Source organism: Anabas testudineus, chromosome 18 (genome assembly GCF_900324465.2).
Source record: "Anabas testudineus chromosome 18, fAnaTes1.2, whole genome shotgun sequence".
Classification (NCBI taxonomy): Eukaryota; Metazoa; Chordata; class Actinopteri; order Anabantiformes; family Anabantidae; genus Anabas; species Anabas testudineus.
The window spans coordinates 25,733,838-25,753,140 of NC_046627.1; the positions used below are offsets into that span (position 1 = coordinate 25,733,838).

Consider the following 19,303-nt stretch of genomic DNA (forward strand, 5'->3'; position numbering starts at 1 on the left):
CATTAATTTCCAGGTTTTTTCATTGTACCAGTGTACAAACCAAACAAACAAAAAAGAGAACAGAGACGTTAAAGGGAAAGAAATCATCTTTTAATTGGCATAAAATTAACAAGTCAGTTCAATGAAATTATTTGTCATTAAAATTACTTTTATCAATAAAAACACAGACTGAATTATTTGTACCCCCTTCATTACCCGCATAGACATACTACATAGAACTCCACTGGAACTCGGTGTAAAAAGAAACTGTATGTACAGTTTATCTTAATGCAGGCAAACAGTGAGTGGATGAATATACAGAGATGACGACAGTTAATGTGTTTCTGAAATGGACAGAGTGGTCAGATGCTTAAGCCTGAAATTTAAAGGCAACTATTATTATTATTATTATCAGAGTATATTTCTTTACTAGACTTGTTTATTAATTACTCCTGTTTCACATTGCTTTGTGTTGCCTGTGTACATTTTTTAAAAATATTTATTTACCATATCATCCCTATTCCCAAACAGACACGCACATTTTTGTGTGTAGTGGCAAAACATTATCTTTCTACCATACAGGTGAATTGACAACCTTCTGCAAAAAACAATGACATCATTTCTAAAAAATGCCTCGTTATCATGCATTTCTATATGAGTTTTCTACATAATTGTCAGTTCTAGGACTTGACTCTTTTGTCATGACGTAGCTCGCAGACAATGGTGATGAGGTCAGTCACTAAGAGAAATGTACAAAAGTGCCTTTCAGTCTGTGATTATCAAGCGTAATAATGAAAAAAAAAAAAAATAAATTAGGAATATAAATATGCTGCAATACAAAAAATGAACATTCGTGGTTCTACGTACTTTCAATTTGATTGTGAGTGCTGTTGTGCTTCTTTTAGCATGCCTCTGTTTTGTGTGTGTTTGTGTGTGTGTGTGTGTGTGTGTGTGTGTGTGTGTGTGTGTGTGTGTGTGTGTGTGTGTGTGTGTGTGTGTGTATGTGTCTGCTCGTACGTTTGTGTCCATCATGGTTCATCATGCAGAATGTCTTAGGACACTAACATTCAAAGTATTCACACATACACCACACTGTGATTTTTACAGTATCCAACAACTGTGTACATGAAGTGAGAGGTATTTTACTATTATGTCCAATTGAATCAGGTGTAAACCTTAGACAGTGTGTGTGTTTTATGTATCTGCTGCCTGCATGATTATTTTTATGCCTAGAAAACTGAAATGTCTGTGATTGTTATTGTTTCTGTTGTGTTTCTGATGAACGTAGCGTGCATGCACCTGCCTTTTTTTTATCATTACTACTACCTAAGACATTATAGCTATGGAGGCTGAGAAAAGCCCAATAAAACATTTTCATTCATGTCATTGCTTTAGAGCATTCCACTGAACTTATAATTGTATGTCTGTGTTATAATGTCGGTACATGTATGTAATCCTACTCTGCGAACGGCCACACAACAGTTTGTTCTTCATGCATGTAAACATTCATCTAAGCTAAACAAGTGTAAACAGTGACATCATGCCTGGGTTTGGTCTGCTGGTGGCAGACAGTATTAAACCAACAGGGCAGGAGTTAGAAAACAGATCCTACTCTAACTGTAAAAAAATCAAATATTAACAAAGCAAAGGGAGCAGAGCACAAGATCAACCATAGCAGATCAACCATGGTCATGAAAAGGAGGACACATTCTCTGATGTCCTCTTAAAGGAACAGTCTCTGCTGGCTGTTCAGTAGTTCCCACAGCCTACTGTAAAATACAGTATTATAACATTATTTTTGGAATAATGTTGTTTTTTTTAAGTTTAGGATTTTCCAAGTAAGTCAGAGGTCAAGTGTGACAGGGAGCAATAGCTCTGAGGCTTGTAGGATGTAGTACTTTGTTCAAGGACACTTGTAGATTGCAGGGCGGAGCCTTGACGTTAAGTCTGCCTATCCAAGTTTGTTTTCTGAGTCTGTTGGTTCTGACGACACCTGCTGCCACTGGACACAAAGCTCAACAAACCAACTGTAAAGTTGCAGGCGAGAAAACTGAAAAATGCTCAAAAGCTCCATACAGTTGAAGAGAGCTGACAGATATCTGTGGGCCCTATTTCACCAGTCGATATGTGATCTATTGTTAAATATTAATTATAGCTGCTTTAAAAAAGACTTTGGGAAACTTTATTGCTGCTGTGATCTGACACTCTGCTCCCATCTCAATCCACTCTGATGCTGACTTCCTTGAAACTAAATCTTATAATCCTCAGACAGGGGTAGAATCTGAGAAAGATTAGCATAGCTCTGCAGATGGTTTAAATTCAAAGCTTATTTTATATTTTTTAAATCCCCATTCCCCAAGGGTTCATCCCTATTACTGCCACGCAGACTCAAAGGAATCCAGGATTGTTTCTTAAGAAAGGTTCTCCCTCGTGACGGAGAGAATAGAGATCCTGCTTCTTTGCAAAGCTGAGGTGCCTCTATGCTATGTGTTCCTAAAATCTTTCTGTGTGTATAAGTGCTGTATTGTGTGGTCCTACTTGTTTTTGGAGGTCTGTGTGTGCCTGACCGTGTGTGTGTGTGTGTGTGTGTATTGCATGCGTGTGTGTGTATGTTCAGAGCAGCCTCCCCAGCACCACTCCCTCTCTGCTCCTGGCTTCTCCTCGGAGGATCTCCAAGAAGCCCAGTTTTGTCAAGAACTCCAGTCTCTGACGGTCTGTTGGCTGCACCTCGCAGAACACACCCTGAGAACCTATAGACACATAGAAATGTTAGGTGAACACTGTACCAGTGAGCCTAAAGTAGCTTGTCAGGAAAGATTTTAACAGTAGCAGAATGTTGAAATTCAGAGATTGCCATCGGGTCTTCAGCAGGCAGGTGAATGTGAATACATATTTTATTGCTGCTGAATTTAATGGTGTAAAACATCGACAGGCAGCGTGACGGTTGAATCCCACTCGCATTAACCTAAGGTGGTATTATAAAGACGCTTCAACTCGTCCATATGTTTCTTCCCTCACCCTCTAACTTTTCTCTTCAGCCTCGAGACAATGAGCACTGAGGTTAATTCTAAAAACCACAGGAAGTCTTCCAAAGTACAGGAACATTTTCAAGCCATATCCAAATATTATCCAGTTTGCACCATTAAAATTCACTGAATATGCAATACTGTTTTCTTTTTCTTATCACACACTGCACTCTGCCCTTACCGTTGGCCTTGAGCGCAGTGAGGAGGGCAGTGAGCAGGGTGCGGCTCACGCTGATGTCCACCAGCTCAGGCAGGGCGTCCAGTCGCAGCTGAGAGGGGAAGTGATAAAGCAGGGAGTCTGGGTACTCACCCTGGTCCTCCTCCATCAGCTGGATCAAGTCCTAGGCAGAGGAAAGCAGAGACACTGTTATGGTGTGCTATGATACGTAACATCCTGGAAGTTATTTTGTCCAGAGCAGCTACTGTGTGTTGTATGTAGGTTGATGTTACTGTAGTTTGCAGCAGCTGCCACTAGATGTTACTAATGAGTCAGATTTACCTGATTGCATCTCAAACCATTGTTAGACCATGATGCTATTCAGCTAATATCAACAATGGCAATTATACAGACAATATAGTCATCAACATAAATCTCCCCAAAACACTGTTTTTATACTTCTTTATGTTTTGAAGTGAAGAACAGATGCCATTTAAACGCTTACCAACTCCGTTTGGCAGGTTCACTTTGCATGAACAGTGAATCCTTCAACTGAAAAATGTGGACACCTGTGTCTGCAGCTTGAATGAAAGTAATTTAAAGTGGGGTTGTCTGAGTGTGCAGTGACGCACAGAGTGGGCAGATAAATCCTCCACAGATGCCAGGGAGTGACTGTTTCTGTTACTCACCACTGATTCTGTTCTGGCTCTTTGTCTAAAATCACTGAAGTGTTTGTCATGATGGGAAACAGCTACAGTGTAATAGTGTTTAGGGTACATCCTCGCATTTTCAACAGATACAGTAAATACAGTACTTTAATGTAAAGTTTGTATTTATCAAAAGCTTGTCATCAGACACAGGGAAAATAACTACAGTAGATTGTTAACAATAACTATAACTTTTCACTATTAATCTATTTCTCTAGCCGTACATTGGACACAGTTTACATTTATTTAAAGATAAATTTAAAGATGAAAGATTTCCAGTTTAATCCCTAATTAGTAAATTCTCTGAGTCTTAATCTGTAAATGCGTATGTGCTTTATTTGCTTTGTTTAGCTGTGTATGCCACCTACTGCTCAGCGGGCTATAAAACCATCACAGAGGGATCCAGATGGTGTGACTGCAGGTACTGATATGTCTGAACATGTGTGTGCATAACTTTGGATATGTGTGTCCTGAGCTCTCAAGAATAGGTAAGAATGATTGTTAAATGACTTCCTTGCTTCTTCTACTCCTCTTATTTACCTGTGTATTCCCTCCTTTGGGTGGATATTTGTCCCTCATGGCTGGCATCCAGCTGGCCTGGCAACGCTTGGCAAAGGAGCGAACATCCAAGATTCCCAACACACAGCCGCACACACCCAGCTCATCTTCCAGGATGAAGCTGTACTCAGGACACAACGCCAGGCACGGTCCGAGACATCTAGGGAAATTAGTATAACATAAGATATTTGAATTGTGTTCAAGGATGATGATGAATTTTTATAATGTCACACCTGTCTCCTATGACATCTGGGTGAGCAGCACTGGACTCTTGGCCACCCTGAGTCCTCAGGTGAAGCTGACGGACCATTCGATACAACTCTACCTACACACACACACACAAAATTTCAATTTAAAAAACAACTGTGATTTCATGTCTATCTACTAGGTCACATGTTTCCCCAAACACAGTGCAGAAAATGTCAAACCAAAAACCTAGAGTTCCTTTAAAAACTTTCATTTTACAGCCTTTCTCCATATAAAGATCCCGATGTGGGCCTAGTTGAAAATTCCATAAATTTTCCATGACTTTCCATCACTGAGTCAGTGCCTGCATGACCTAAAAATGTTCCTACTGTATGTTCCTCCCTCCTGGTTTGCCTCCAGGTTGTTTTATCTGAACATGTGCAGGTGATGCAGAGGAACATGAATTATTCTGGTTTTAAGTGTGAAGTAGTAATATATGTGGGTGTGACTGCTTCTACCTTGTCCTTGCTGTGATAGGGCCTGATGTTGTAGAGACGAGAGGTAGGGAAGAGAGGAGGAGGATGAGTGAAGAGCTCACTGCTGCTGCCTATTGGGAGAAGCATCTACACACACGTACACACACACACACACACACATTCCACAGTGTGTTAAAAAAAGCTACCAAGTCGAATAATGTAAAAACTATCTGAACTCCACATACATATAAAAAAGGAGTAATTCATCAGATCCAGGGGAATAAAATGGCACATCAACACCGTACCTGCACCTCCCCAGACACACCCCCTTTAAACACCCATGGCTCTGACTCCACTCCCAGTAGGTCTGCCCCTGTGGTCTTCCCACACCCTGGCAGGAGGCAGGAGACAGGAACCACATATCAGTGTGGTGGCATCATGTACTTAAGTCCAACAAAATGCAATGAAATTCATCAGTGGGTTAAAATAGCTTTAAATATTAATGCAAGCACAAAAGTTCTATGTTTTACATCACTACAGCTCAAATCTTAGTTGATAATAAATGCTTTTTTCAGATTTTATGTTTCAACATTTGAAGTAGAGCTTCATTCCTCACTGTGCCGTTTATGTGCTTAGCTCCACTTAGCTAGAAATGATGACTTATTACACGTGTGCGGTGGGAATTTGCTAAAGATAAGAATGATGTGTAGAAGTGGTTTTTAAAGGCACAGACAGTGGGTCGAAGAGTTTAAAGGTCATGCCTACTCACAGTGGAAGCAATTCTTCCATGAGCCAAGGGCGGAGCTGTCACTCAACACTCGTCCATCTGGTTGAGTGGGAGGTGTAACAAAAGAGTTTCTTATGGTTTAGTACGTTACCGCAAAGGGCAGAACATCATACTATATAATATCATACTACTGGTAATACTAGACTATACCAAAGTGTAGTATATGTTATTATAGCATATTTAACTACTGTGGTACCATATTACTATAGCAAACCATACCAGTACAAGTACAGCTAAGATATACCCAATATATTCATATAAGATCATACTGAAAAAGATATATAGCATATAATATTTATATGTTTCTGCACTATACCACACTATACTGCAACAAACTACACTACACTACAGTAAACTGTAGTAGAGCATGGCAGAGTATATTTAAATATAGGATACATTAGAGAAGATCAGAAAACAGTACTACACAGCCCAGTGATGCTATACCTGTAATAATACTAGTAATACATAATGTCTATAACTGTATAGAATACTATACTGTAACTAACATTATATTGCCCTGTATTCTTTCTGCTATGTTCTTACCCAGCCAACATATGAATGCTTTTGCCACTAGAGCCGTGTTCCTCAGGTCCCACACATAAGGGTAAAGGTCATAGAGCACAGCCCTGTTGGCCCCACCCACCACGCTACAGTGGAGCTGGGCTATGTCTTCACACAGAGACAGGAACCTGGAGGCCCGGCCTCGCCACTCGTCAACCTGAAGATCAGGAGAAAGTCAGGGTAAGACAGCATATAGAAACATTCACATACATACAATTCACAAAAACTAGTTTTGTTAACAAAAGATCCACACATCACCAACACCAACCTTCTGCGCTGGTGTCTTCTTGTTGTTAGTGCTGACCAGGTGGCAGTTTGTTTTTAGCCAGGTCAGATCCTGTAACAGTTTCTGGGCAGATGGGCCGTGTTCGTGGGGCAGATAATGAAGACCAACCAGCAGGCGCACCTGCGACTCACTTAGCAGGCCCTTCCCACTACAGGGCCCTCGACCCTGGGCCTTCTGTCCCCGACTTCCACCTGAAGGTGCTCCTGGTCGGGATCCAGGAGGCTGGTGATTGGGCTGACTAGGCTGGTTTGACCTCTTCTTCTCTCCATCTTGTCCCTCCCTCTCCCCTTTGACCTTAGTTGGTGACGGCGGTGGTGAACTGGAGTTCAGGGGGAAAACAGGGAGTCTGGCCACAGCACAGGTCCCTCTGAGGGTGTTGTCGGATGTGTCAAGAGTTTTGCAACGAGACACTGGAGCAGAGGAGCGCTGGTCTGCTCGTGTGCTCTGCCGACCTGCAAACATTATAATTCATAGGTCGCATTTACAGAACAAATACATTGCTGTGGTCAGTAGAGATCTATGTTCTGTCTGTGGTCAGAACATCAGGTCACATTTTATGACCACTTTTTGCAGTTCACTTACTTTTCTTGCCATTGTAATTCATTTAAATTAAATATGTTGTTTAATGGTGGAACCTAAGATCTTGAAGTTAAATGAGCAACAGCAGTGTTTGAGTAGAGTCTAATGTCAACACACAGTCTGTACAAGCACAAGTCGTAATTGTTCACCTGCTTGTAATGGTTGGTTGAGTTCTTCCATCCAGTCATGTAGTGCAGCAGAAAGAGCTCTGTCAGGACAGTACTCATACTCCTCATCTAGAGTATACACAACACAGTGTTAAAGGATCTCCTAAATATATTTACTATATACACAGTATACACAGTACAGAAACTGCAGTCTGGGATGTTCACTGTATTATAGGGAGATGTTTGAAGACAAACAGATCTACACACATTACAAATACATTTTTTCATGTGTTTTATCTCCAATAATTGTCATGGCAAGAAGGGAAGACATCTTTGCTGGACTAATTTCTCCTTATTTCTATTGAACTAATCCAAAAACATGAAATTTGCAATGATTTCTGTAATTTTCTGCACTCTCTGCACATGAAATCACACCCAAAAATCTGAATCCAGTAATTACTACCAATACCTCATTCCCCTACCTTTTATGCAGCCATTAAAATTCCTCTTCCATTTCCATCCACATCACAGGCCCCAGCCTGCCCTTCATCTCTTCTCTCACCCCCACCCCTCCTCCCCCAAAAGTCTATTTCTGCTCTGGGTGTCCACAGAGGGACCTTCGTCTCTTCTCATTTCTTCCTTCATCACACCACACAATTAAAGTACTCCCCCATCACCACCGCTCCCACAGCTTAGTCTTCGGAACAACATCTCACGCTACGGTGGTTCTCTCTCTTACTGTTTTCCATCCAATTCCCTTGTTTCTTCCTTCTTTTTCTGGTTGCATTCTCATAAATGTTACCATCACAATGCAGTAAATATGAACCAAATGTCAAATTAAGGTGGTGCAAAATCTACACTTCTGTACTTTGTATGAAACAGAGTAACAGCACAAACATAAACCCATGATAAAGCTAAGATAAAGATATGACAGAGACACTTTTCTGTGGGACTAGATGAAATAAGTACACGTCAGTAACAGAAAGCTTATTAAGTGACTTTATCCAAGACAACAGATTCAATTATTAGTTAAGTTAATTTGTTTGTTAAGTGGTATGAGGCAACATTTCTTCCTTGTAAATAAAAACGCGTTTGTTACCAAGCTACACATTATTAAGCAATAACTGTACATGGTTGTGGTATGGCAGAAACCATGTCCTGTCTCATCATTTCTACTCCTGTCTACCCTCAGCTGATTCCTTTACCTTTTCTCCCCTCCTCTCCAGCTCTGTACCAGCTCCCCAGCGTATGCAGTGGGATGTAGTTGGCTTCAAACTCGCAGTTAGGGTTGAGTAACAGGCCTCTAAGGTGGCTCCTCAGCTGAGAATCTCGGCCCTTGAAGGGCCCAAGGAAGAGACGTCTGGAGTCATAGTCATTAGCGTGCAGATTATCCCAGATGAGCGGGGGCCGCTGGAGGACAGACTCCACCTCAGCGAGGCAGTCTACAGACAGTTTTCTAGAGATGACCTTACTACCTGTGGAACAAAAGTAAAGGTTGAAGCTAAGTGGTTTGAAAAACAGGTTTTGACTGATATGAGTTACTTCCTAATTACTATCAAGCCAGTTTAATGTCGTTTCCAAATTTTATCAAACAATAATTAATGTTGGTCTGAAACTGTTGTTAACACCTGATAACCATCAGCTGTCAGGAAATCTTGTAGATAGACATGTGTAGGGGGATGGTTAGTGTACTGTAAAATGATCTCTATCTTTCATCATTTTCCACCACAGCCTTCTAGTCCAACCTCATTCCAGTCACTCTGCAGGCGTTTTGTACTAGTTTGTCCAGCACGTTGCATCCTTCTATTTAATGCTGCCTCTCCGGCAGACTGCAGCATATCACAGCACACTTGCTATACACTGTAGTTTGATAAAACATGTGTAGCATCTTTCTGCAGCTGTCTAATGACCTAAGCCGCCTTAGGAGAAAAATACGTCTCTGTCTCATACTGTATATATATTGCACCTGTGCATCTGTGTGAACAGTCCAACTTACTGTCCAGGTGCACACCTAGATATTTATAGGCTGCACCACTTCAATGTCTACACCAGAAATACTGACTGGATGAGGAGCGGATTTAGACCTTTGACAATCCACTACCATCTTCTGGTTTTAAATGTGTTCAATAGGAGGCAGTTTTTGTTACTCTAGTCACTGAAGGATTTCTATACTCTATACTTCTCTTCCTGTCCATTCCTGACACATGCAATAATTCCAGCATCATCAGAGTATTTCTGAATGTGGCAACACAGACTGATGGCTGTCAGCAAAAATTTGCTCTTGATGGTCACATATTTTCCTTGAATAGCTTTGTCACAAGCAGATGTGTCAGTGACTTATCTTTGTTTAAATAGACCTGTTGAAAGGCTGACTGCTATTATCCTGATTCAAACAAATGCCGGTGTTGCTTAACTGCCAGCATGACTTAACTTCAGTGAAAGGTTTTGAGAAAGGTGGAAAGTCTGACACAAAAAGGCTGAATGAGGAAGAAATGCAACAAAGTAAACTACGCCAGGGTTTCAGTCCAAGCAAACAATACTAAAGCAGTTTAAAAGTTTCCAACACATTTACAATATGCTGTAATTTTACTGCACCTCAATGTTATAGACTTAAAACGGCCACCATAAAAACGCTTCTGAGGTTGAGAAATAAAAACAATAATACTGAAGAAATGAACTACAGAGAGCAGGTGATAAGGTTTGTACAGTATGTGTGTGTGTGTTTCTCTTGCAGTTCCATATGCATGTGGGTGGATGTGGACCTAAATCTTTTTCTGGTCCATGGATTATCTGTGCCACTCTTATTTGAATATGATGTGTTTTTTTTTCTGTATGTTTACCGTTATCATTTTATTATTATAATTATATTATATAATTATATAACAAGAAATGTCAGTGTAACTAGTAAAGTTAAAAACAGTGACCAACAAACAAAAACAAAAGTCTTGCCACCTGGACTCATGGATGAACCGAGTAGAATATGAGTCCAGACAGACATCGACAGGTTTGATATGTGTCTCACCTGTCCATATTACTGTGATGTTGGGCAGAAGGTCCTCCCCAACAGTCTGCAGATATGGAGACTTGGATATGCTGGGAGAACACAGAGAACCACAGTACTCTGCACACAGAGAGAAAAACAGATTTGTTTGTCATTAAGTTTAATGGACATACGTTAAAAACATACCGTGTCAGTTACATCAAATCTCGCCAAATCATTTTTCCACTTCCAATCCTACCTGTGGGGCAAAAGAGGAAGACGGGTGGTTCCCCCAAGAACCTGTAGATCTCATTGGTTACTGTGACCTGAGCATGGGCGAATGAAGAGAAGGCCTCGCTGTCGGCCTGACACATGGAGTGATCAATGTCATCAAACAGAATGGCAAACGCCTGACAACCCAAGTCTGACACCTAGAAAAATGGAAGCACAAAGTTATCCAGAGAGAGAAAAAATGAAACAGAGGTTTACTTCCGTATTATGTATTGTCTTACTGTGTGTTTTTTACTGCACCTGTCTCAGCTTGCGTTTGAGTAGTGTCAGGTCACAGGAGGAAGAGAAGACGATGTCCTGACCAGGTGAGAGGGCATAAACAAACCTCAGGCCTCTCGACTGAGCCTCTACTATCAGAGTACGCAGTTGACCTGAAAGAAGAGAGGAAAAAATGTTCTAAAATCTGAAATTGTAAGTGAGACAAAATTACAGATTATATAACAAACAAACAAACAGGAAACATCGCCTGACTCTCCATGTAACATTTTAAGTTTCCCTGTAATCTTAATTTTTAGCATCTGCCGGGAATTTTCTCTTGGCTCGGAAGTTTCCAGACTAATGCCATCCAGGGTCCCAGGGTACAATAAAAATTACTATAATGGACAACATAAAAACTGCACAAGCCTTTATGACAGTAATAAAAATACATCTATTCCTGCTCCTGTCAAGAAGCCTATTTCATATTTTTGAAACAAATTTATCACCGTTGTGCAGTCAGAGTGCAGCACATATTATAGAACTTAATCATAAAATCAAACTGGGTTCTCTACTGATTTGTCCTTCACCCCTGTAATGTTGTCAGTTTCATGATGGACAGTTTAAAACTGAATTAACACATTTACATTAACATTAGAGGAGTAAATAAATATCAATACAAACATGTATTACCATTGAATTTTATGAAAATGTTCAGTTTCCACACAGATTTATGGCAGAGAGCGGTTCATTTTGTGTTAGGTTTAAACCCTTGACTACTAGATGCAGTGTTCTTCATACTATGACAGGTTTCCTACAAATAAATCGCAATCTATCATCTTTCTTATAGTATTGCAATATATTACAATATAATGAATCAACATTTTTAGGGGCATCAGAGGCTCAGGAGGAAGAGCAGCCATCTACCAATCATGGGATTGGTGGTTTGACGCCCGGCTCCTCCTCTCACATGTTGGTGTCCTTGGGCAAGATACTGAACCCCATGTTTACCCCAGTTAGTCAGGTCAGCTGCATGACAGCTTTGCCATAAGTGTGTTTGTGTGTGTGTGTGTGTGTGTGTGTGTGTGTGTGTGTGATCGTTTACCATTTATCCCAGTCTATATCAAAGGAGTCTGCCAAATAATGCACTAATTCACATCCTGATTTGGTCGATTTTAAGCTTTAGCCAAAACTAAACCACAATGAAGTAACACTGCCAAAAGCCGTTACATTTAAGCATACTTTAAAGTAGAATCTCTGGAGTTCTCCTTTAAGTGATTTTTATTATATTTTTACAGTAAATCAAAATATGGATAAAATAAACAGAATGCTCTTACCCTCCTCTTCCGGAGAATACACTTCTCTCCACAACAGTCTGTGTTTTAGGTCATCTTTCGGGCCATACAGATAAGTGTTCAGCCCCCAATGCTGCATCCTGGCAGAGGAAAACAAACACATGGGAGGTATAAGGAAAAAAACAAGTTGGTGAGAGCTTTTGATGATTATACTAGTACATCTGTGAATCTGCTTTAAATGTTTATTATTCTATCATCATATCTATAAAAGCTTTGTAAATGTAATTTATTCATTTGAATTTATGGCATTAATTACACAATTGTTAGTTAGAGGCCATGTAGCAAAGCTGAGAGTGAATGAATGAGGCGGGGGACAGAAGGTAGGAAAACAAATGGAAAAACAACAAATAGAAAGAAATGAGATCCACTGTATCGATCGTGGGGCTCCATGGCCGCCTCATTTACAGGAAATGACCTCCTGAATTATAAATAGAGTATAGTACTAGGAGTGAAACAATATCTGCACCATTATGTGTTCGTACAAACACATATATAAAAACATGAATCTGCTCTTCCTCACTCTCCTCCTTTGGGCACGGACCAGCTATGATCTTTTTTGACAATTGTGGGTGGACTGTGTTCTCGCTCACTCTCTCTCTGTGCTTCATTTCCTGGACAGATGGTATGTAAGTCGCCTCCACCAAGCTGCAGCCTACTGTACCTTCCTCCAACACACACACACACACACACACACACTAGCACACTGCACAGCCTTACTCTGCCAAACTTATGCAACATTCATTGTATGAATTTTGTCTGCACCCCACACTTGAGATTAAAAAAGCTGTTCTATAATTAAACCTGGAACCCACACACTCATCTACCACTACACTGACAAAGTCAAATTCATTCTCGCAGTCTTTTTATAAAGCAGCGATAGCCTGTTCAGCAAAGTGTTGCCTGCTGCATCTAAACAGGCATCTTTTATTATATTAATATACGTTTTGGGAACATATGACAGTAGAAGTAATGTTTTATTACATGTATCATAAAATCATGACATGAATTAGAACAAAAAAACATGTAGTCCACATATATTTACTGAAAGAGCAGAGGAAAGCAGAGAGCAGAAGGAACAACGTATCTCCGGGGATGAACACAGCCGTCACTACTGGTTTTTGCTGCAAAACTGTGTCACAGGTCCCAACAGGGATTTTTGTAATTTAACATACAAGTAAGATCAGTGTGTCATTATCAGTTAATTGGTTTCTTACAGCATATACACAGGGGGTTATATAAATAAACATTAAACGGGAATCTCCCGTCCTTTATTAGTGCACCTATTCATACAGTATGTATTTGTTGTGTGTTCGTGTTTGGATTCTCATTCATACTGTTTTAAATTGCACTTTGACGTTGACTCTACTAATCTACTGTAGTGCACTGTCATGGAAATCACTGTGAGCTGATTCGTGTAGAATGAGCTTGTCTCTCTTTGTAAGTGGATGAAACTGTTAATGACAACTGTTGTGGCAGACTCACTAAGGAGCTACTCTACTGTGAGACAGGGCTCATGGAGGGTTAAAATTGCATTACTGTCTTAGATGTCAACGTCACATATCTTCGTTGAAAAAGGCTTTTGGACATTTTTATGTTCTCATGACTTGAAGGTCTCATCTGCAAATAAGTCCTGCACAACATTGATCCGATTACAGACTGTGTGATCAACAGCAGCTGCCTGGTGTGAAGGCCTCTGTGCAGAAAAGGGATGTTGCTAAATAAAGAGCTTAGTGCTCAGACACTGGTGGTGGAAACACTGGTTTAGCTGATTTTACTTTAAACAATATCAAAATATCTACAACATTCAATTTTTTTGGGAACCATTGATGCCTGTTCAAAACAAAATTGTGCTAATCCATTTAATAGGTGCTGAAATAGTTACCAAGAAAAGTGTGAAGTCACTTCAGTGATGCTAAAGGGAAAGTCATAATATCAGCAAAGTCAGTAGAATTCCTCCCCTGGGGAGCACGAGTGTCACAGAAAATTTAAATTCACTTCGTCTGATAGTTAGTGAGATATTTCAGTCTGAATCAAAGAGGCAGATTCCCACAGCCACACTGCCAGCATAAACTGCTAAAACCATATCTATGTAAACAAATGACCAAACATCCCATCTGTGATGCTCTGGATGTGTATCCCTTCACTATAACGCAGTGTAGCATCTGCCCCCCTCCCTCTCTGCCTCCTGTCATCCATGGCTGAGCCGCAGGACTGAGGATGAAGCCTGCCCTTTGCTATGGAGTCATTCTGCGTCAGTGAGTTCTCTCAGGTCTGTGTGGCACTAAAATAGAGGCGGGCAACTGGATTTAGCCCACCGGCATCAGCTCAGTTGTTCCTGAAAACATTCATGTGAAAAAGGACAAACAGCAAAAACAAAAACATCCCCTCTGACAAAGTAAACGAGAAACTTCATGGATACCAGTGCTCATATGGACACAGAAAATACAGGCGTACAGACACCAGGTTTAATTTTCAGTGCTGGCAGACTTACCATTGGAAAAGAACTTTCCTCTGATCCATAGACCAAGGCCTCCCATAGAAACCTGCACACCAGGATACAGTAACAATTAGATGATTGCATTAATTCACACTTATTTAGACGTGTGCAACCACACCAAACGAGTACATGGTTCTCTGTATTATTTTTTAGTCTCCACCTCAGCAGTTAATCACAGCCTGGACAGTTACCATCACTGACCTTAAAGGTACAGTACTGTATGTATAGGCACTTGAACTCTACCCGTTCTTACTTGGTCATCCTCCCCCTGTGTCTGACAGAAGCATAATTCATCTCCAGCTACACTCTCCACCAAAATTTTCCATTTTTAGAAATGGGAGCATCTCCAGTGTCCCTCTTCCTCCTTTGTGTTTTTGAATAAGTCTGTATGTGTGTACAGTAAGTGGGTCATAGTGAGAAATAAATCACATCCACTAACAATCCAGACTGCATTCTCCACCATGCCCATGAGGGGTGTGTGTCTTTGTGTGCATGTGTGTGACATGTCTGCCTGTATGCATATGTGTGTGTCCTGTGCAGCGTTTCCCACTATGCCAGACCCAATTACTGACTCGACTGGATGCCACCACATGGGACTGTGAAACATTCGGCTTTGAAGGGTTGCACAAAGACTTGGTAATTTAGTGTGTGTGTGTGTGTATGTGAGAGAGAGAGAGAGAGCTAGAGCTGCATGATGTGTCACACTTTTATTACTGTAATATGAATTTCCACAAAACAAAAAAAAACATCCCAAAGGGCTGTGAAACCAGATTAGATGAGATTCACTGAGCTGGAAAGTTGAGACAGTGGACAACGAAACCATTGCAGAGGCATTTAGTCTATGAGCTGCTTGCCAGATAATTAACTTGTAACTAATATAATAATAATTTTGTAGACTAATTTAATCAGTTAATAAAAAAACATTAATATGACTAATATAAATGTCCCCTCCTTTTTTTTAGTAAGATATCAACAATCATTTCTGTGCTAAATATTCTACACTTATTTGCAAAAAGAAACGCATTAATCTATTTTGTGATAATCGTGCAGTGTTTTGATGACTTGGAGGATAAGCAGCGACACAAAGGGGGCTTCTACACGTCGACGGAAATGATGAGAACAGATCCGGTTTGTCAGCTGTTCTCACAGTAGCACAAACAGAAAATTAAATCCTAATTAAATGCACATCCACTGCTATTTTGAACAACCTAACTCAACAAAATATGTTGCACAAAGTGTGTTCTTGGCAGTAGTGAGAGGGCGAATGAATGAAAGGACAGGTGCGTCACAGTTACCACCATCTTTCTCTAGCAATTATCATCTTCAACTTCTTCCCCATTTTCTGCAGAGATTACTATGTGCTGCTTTGTCATTGTTGATATTCATATTACTACTCTGATTTCCAGTGTTGATGTCTTCTTTCTTCTTCTTTGTCGTCATTGTCCCCATCACCTTCACCATCTTCAGCTCCAATATCAGTCATTAGGTCATCTTCTTCATTTTTTTTAATTTTTTTATTATTTCCTCTTTATAAGAGCAGGCTTCTTCGCACCCTGTCACAACATCTCCATTATTACTGTTATTTACTGTGATCAAACTAAAATCACTGCAAACTTGAGCCATCATTACCAATAATCCACATTATTATCTTCCACTTCACTGTTATTAGCAGTGTCAACATCACCACTGCATCTTTATCTTTAGTATTATGATTGTCAGCATCCGTTTCTTTCCACGGTCTAATTAAAATCTCCTTTTCCATTACCATGTTCACTACCACCAGCCATTACTCAGAGTATTTCTTTCCCCTGGGCTGCAGCCTTTGAACCAGACATTATTGAATGCTCTCCACTCCACTGATCTCCAGGTCTGACTGATCCACACCACATCACCTAATAATGATCTTTCCATCCTTCCTGTGTCAGTCTTCATGCACACCTTACCAGCTGCACACCACTCCCATTAAACTCGATGACAAAACGTCTGGTAGTAAATATAGGTCAAACGGTGGTCTATTCAGATTCATCTCCCCCAGATATGAAAAAAAGGAATCACATGATCTCACAGGAGGTCAGTTATGAAGTCGGCCGCTCTTACCTTCCACCACCCCACAAAGAAACTCTTTCTTCTCCTCCATCCTGTCGTCGGTCCCGCTGCCTCCCTCCGCGTCCGATCGGGCCCTAACACACGAGGGAAGACGAGATGCTCTCCTCGTACGTCAGGTTAGATCCCGGGCAGATTCTTCATGCTTCTCCTCGATCTGCCTCCACCGCCTCCTCCACCGCCTCCTCCCAGTCTTCTCCTGTCTACACCGCCGGAGCTCCCGTGCTGCGTTCAGGTGCTCAGCGGAAGCTACGACTTCGGAGCATCACATTAGTGATGTCGGTACAATCGCGTGTGTATGTGCTAATCACAAACCCCAATACTGTGCGTTAAGTTTGACACACTTAATAAGTCATTTGTAGTGAATATGCTGTTTCAAATTATGGTTTATAATTTTGATGGTTTCATATTTTGTTAGCATTAACATAAATACATACACATAAAAAGCTAATACCTGTATTATGTATAAATAAGACGTAGCTACAAGGGCTAAAGATAAAACTGAGCAAATAAAGTAAAAACAATTAGGTTAAAGGTAGAAAACTTATTTGGTCCTTGGCTTCATTATTTCATTTTGGCCTCAAATAACAGTAAATTCACACATAGTTCAAGTTAACATTTACATACACACCAACGCTGTTTCTGGACACAAAGTCTGCTTTTCTCTGGCCTAGCTGAAATAGCTTCCTTAGCTATATGCATTTTAAATAATTTATACCCCCAGGAAGTTATACAAACTAACACAGATACAGTAAGAACCAAAGGCAATATTAGCTAGTAGCGCTGTCTGTTAAAATTTAGCATTAGCATTCAATTAGTTAAATCTAATTATGGTTATTAGAGGTTCATTTTAGTGCAGTCATCTTTTTTAATATATCAATAGAAATCCAAACATTTCACTCGTGCAGTGCCGTAAGAAGATCATTAGCTTCATAATTAACATAGCAGTGGCAATTTGTCCTTTGCCACGTGTTAAATATAAATATAAGGCTCCTTTTTTTGCAGTGTACTTTGCCAAAATGCAGACCTGCTCGTTCCCACACAGTATAATCGTACTCCGTATGTTTTTTCCCGTAGTTCTGGTTTTTCCGTTGGCTGTGAAGGCAACCTCTTGTCTCCGCTCCGGTTCGCACAAGCGCACTGGCCCTCTGCCATCAAGATGGTCAGGTGTGTGTGTGTGTGTGTGTGTGTGTGTGTGTGTGTGTGTGTGTGTGTGTGTGTGTGTGTGTGTGTGTGTGTAAGTAAGTGAGCGAGCATCTTGACAATCCCACATAATAGTCATTACATTGCAGGCTGATTTTCCTGTTTGAATCATTCAGGCACACTTTAAGCTGTAAGTGTGGGTGGACTGGACTGATTGGTCATAGAGTAATAAGGTATTTACAAATTATTCACCTGGGACATATATTTCTGAAGGCTTCATTATAAACAAATAGGTTATTCAGCAGCCATTGAATTATTTTTCATACCACTGGTGCCACATTAGGGTGAAGGGGGTAGTTTTTATTAACTACTTTTGGATCATATGCCTTTCATTGTGTTTTGCATTGCACATGTACATTTGCAGTTCCTCTGATCTATAAAGGAAGGCTGACCTGTAATGATCTCACTCCTGCTGTGATCACAGTGTGAGTGACCTGTGATCAGTCAGTGAGACAGACTGTGGGGTTGGCAGTGACATATTAATGTGTAATACTTAACTGCATATTCACAGCCACAGGCAGGCAGAGCAACTGTTGTCAAAGCTGTGCCTGTGATGAGCAGTGAAGCAATGAGCAATGAATGCATCATGTGAAGGGTCACATAATCTCTCCGTTATGCTATATCTGTGTTTTCTTACAGTAGAAGAGTTTTAAAGCTGGAATGTACCAATTTTTCAAATTCATAAAAAAAAAATCCACCAAAAAAAAAAAAAAAGGTCCAAGTCTTCTTATTACTAGTAAGACAGGAGAAGAAGAAGAGAGAGAAGAAACGCTTTTATTTGTCATTTGTCACATTTGCATGTTACAGACGAAATTGGTCCTCTGCATTTAACCCATCCCCCTGGGGGGAGCAGTGGGCAGCTACATACAGCGCCCGGGGAGGGTCCGCCCCAAGTTACAGTGACAGAAGCAGATAATACTAAAACCAGAGACCAGGCACAATGCCTGAAAAAGATTGTTGCACAACATGTGGTGTTAAATTCAATTGGCTGTATCAGTTAATGCTGTTCATATAAGGTAACATACTATCGCAAATACCTGTGAGAGTATATGTGACTGTTTCATGCCTATGAGCAGCTGCTCCCGCTATACTGGAATAGCAGGTTTATTGTTAACTCATTTCCTCTACCAAGGCTGTACATTGACATATTTTTGGCAGAAAAATTTTGATTTAGGTAAGCAGATTATTTTACACTTAGCAAACTATGAGCTCTGCATCTGATTTCTAACCTGGATGACATTGACTATGTACTATGTTTTTTTATTTATTT

At 40.4% G+C, this 19,303-nt stretch overlaps 1 protein-coding gene across 1 annotated transcript; it reads right to left on the minus strand.

Annotated features, from left to right (window-relative positions):
• Positions 1 to 82: 82 nt before the first annotated feature.
• On the minus strand, positions 83 to 16,979 carry si:dkey-183c6.8 (protein O-GlcNAcase). The gene is made up of 17 exons (XM_026353043.1): positions 16,825 to 16,979; positions 14,722 to 14,773; positions 12,213 to 12,310; positions 10,921 to 11,051; positions 10,649 to 10,820; positions 10,432 to 10,530; positions 8,615 to 8,884; positions 7,452 to 7,538; positions 6,706 to 7,175; positions 6,420 to 6,594; positions 5,859 to 5,915; positions 5,395 to 5,480; positions 5,132 to 5,236; positions 4,661 to 4,752; positions 4,410 to 4,587; positions 3,187 to 3,346; positions 83 to 2,729 (listed from the first exon to the last, which is right to left on the minus strand). The coding sequence occupies exons 1-17, from the start codon at positions 16,862 to 16,864 to the stop codon at positions 2,593 to 2,595; spliced, it is 2,409 nt and encodes an 802-aa protein (XP_026208828.1). The 5' UTR covers positions 16,865 to 16,979; the 3' UTR covers positions 83 to 2,592.
• Positions 16,980 to 19,303: the final 2,324 nt, after the last annotated feature.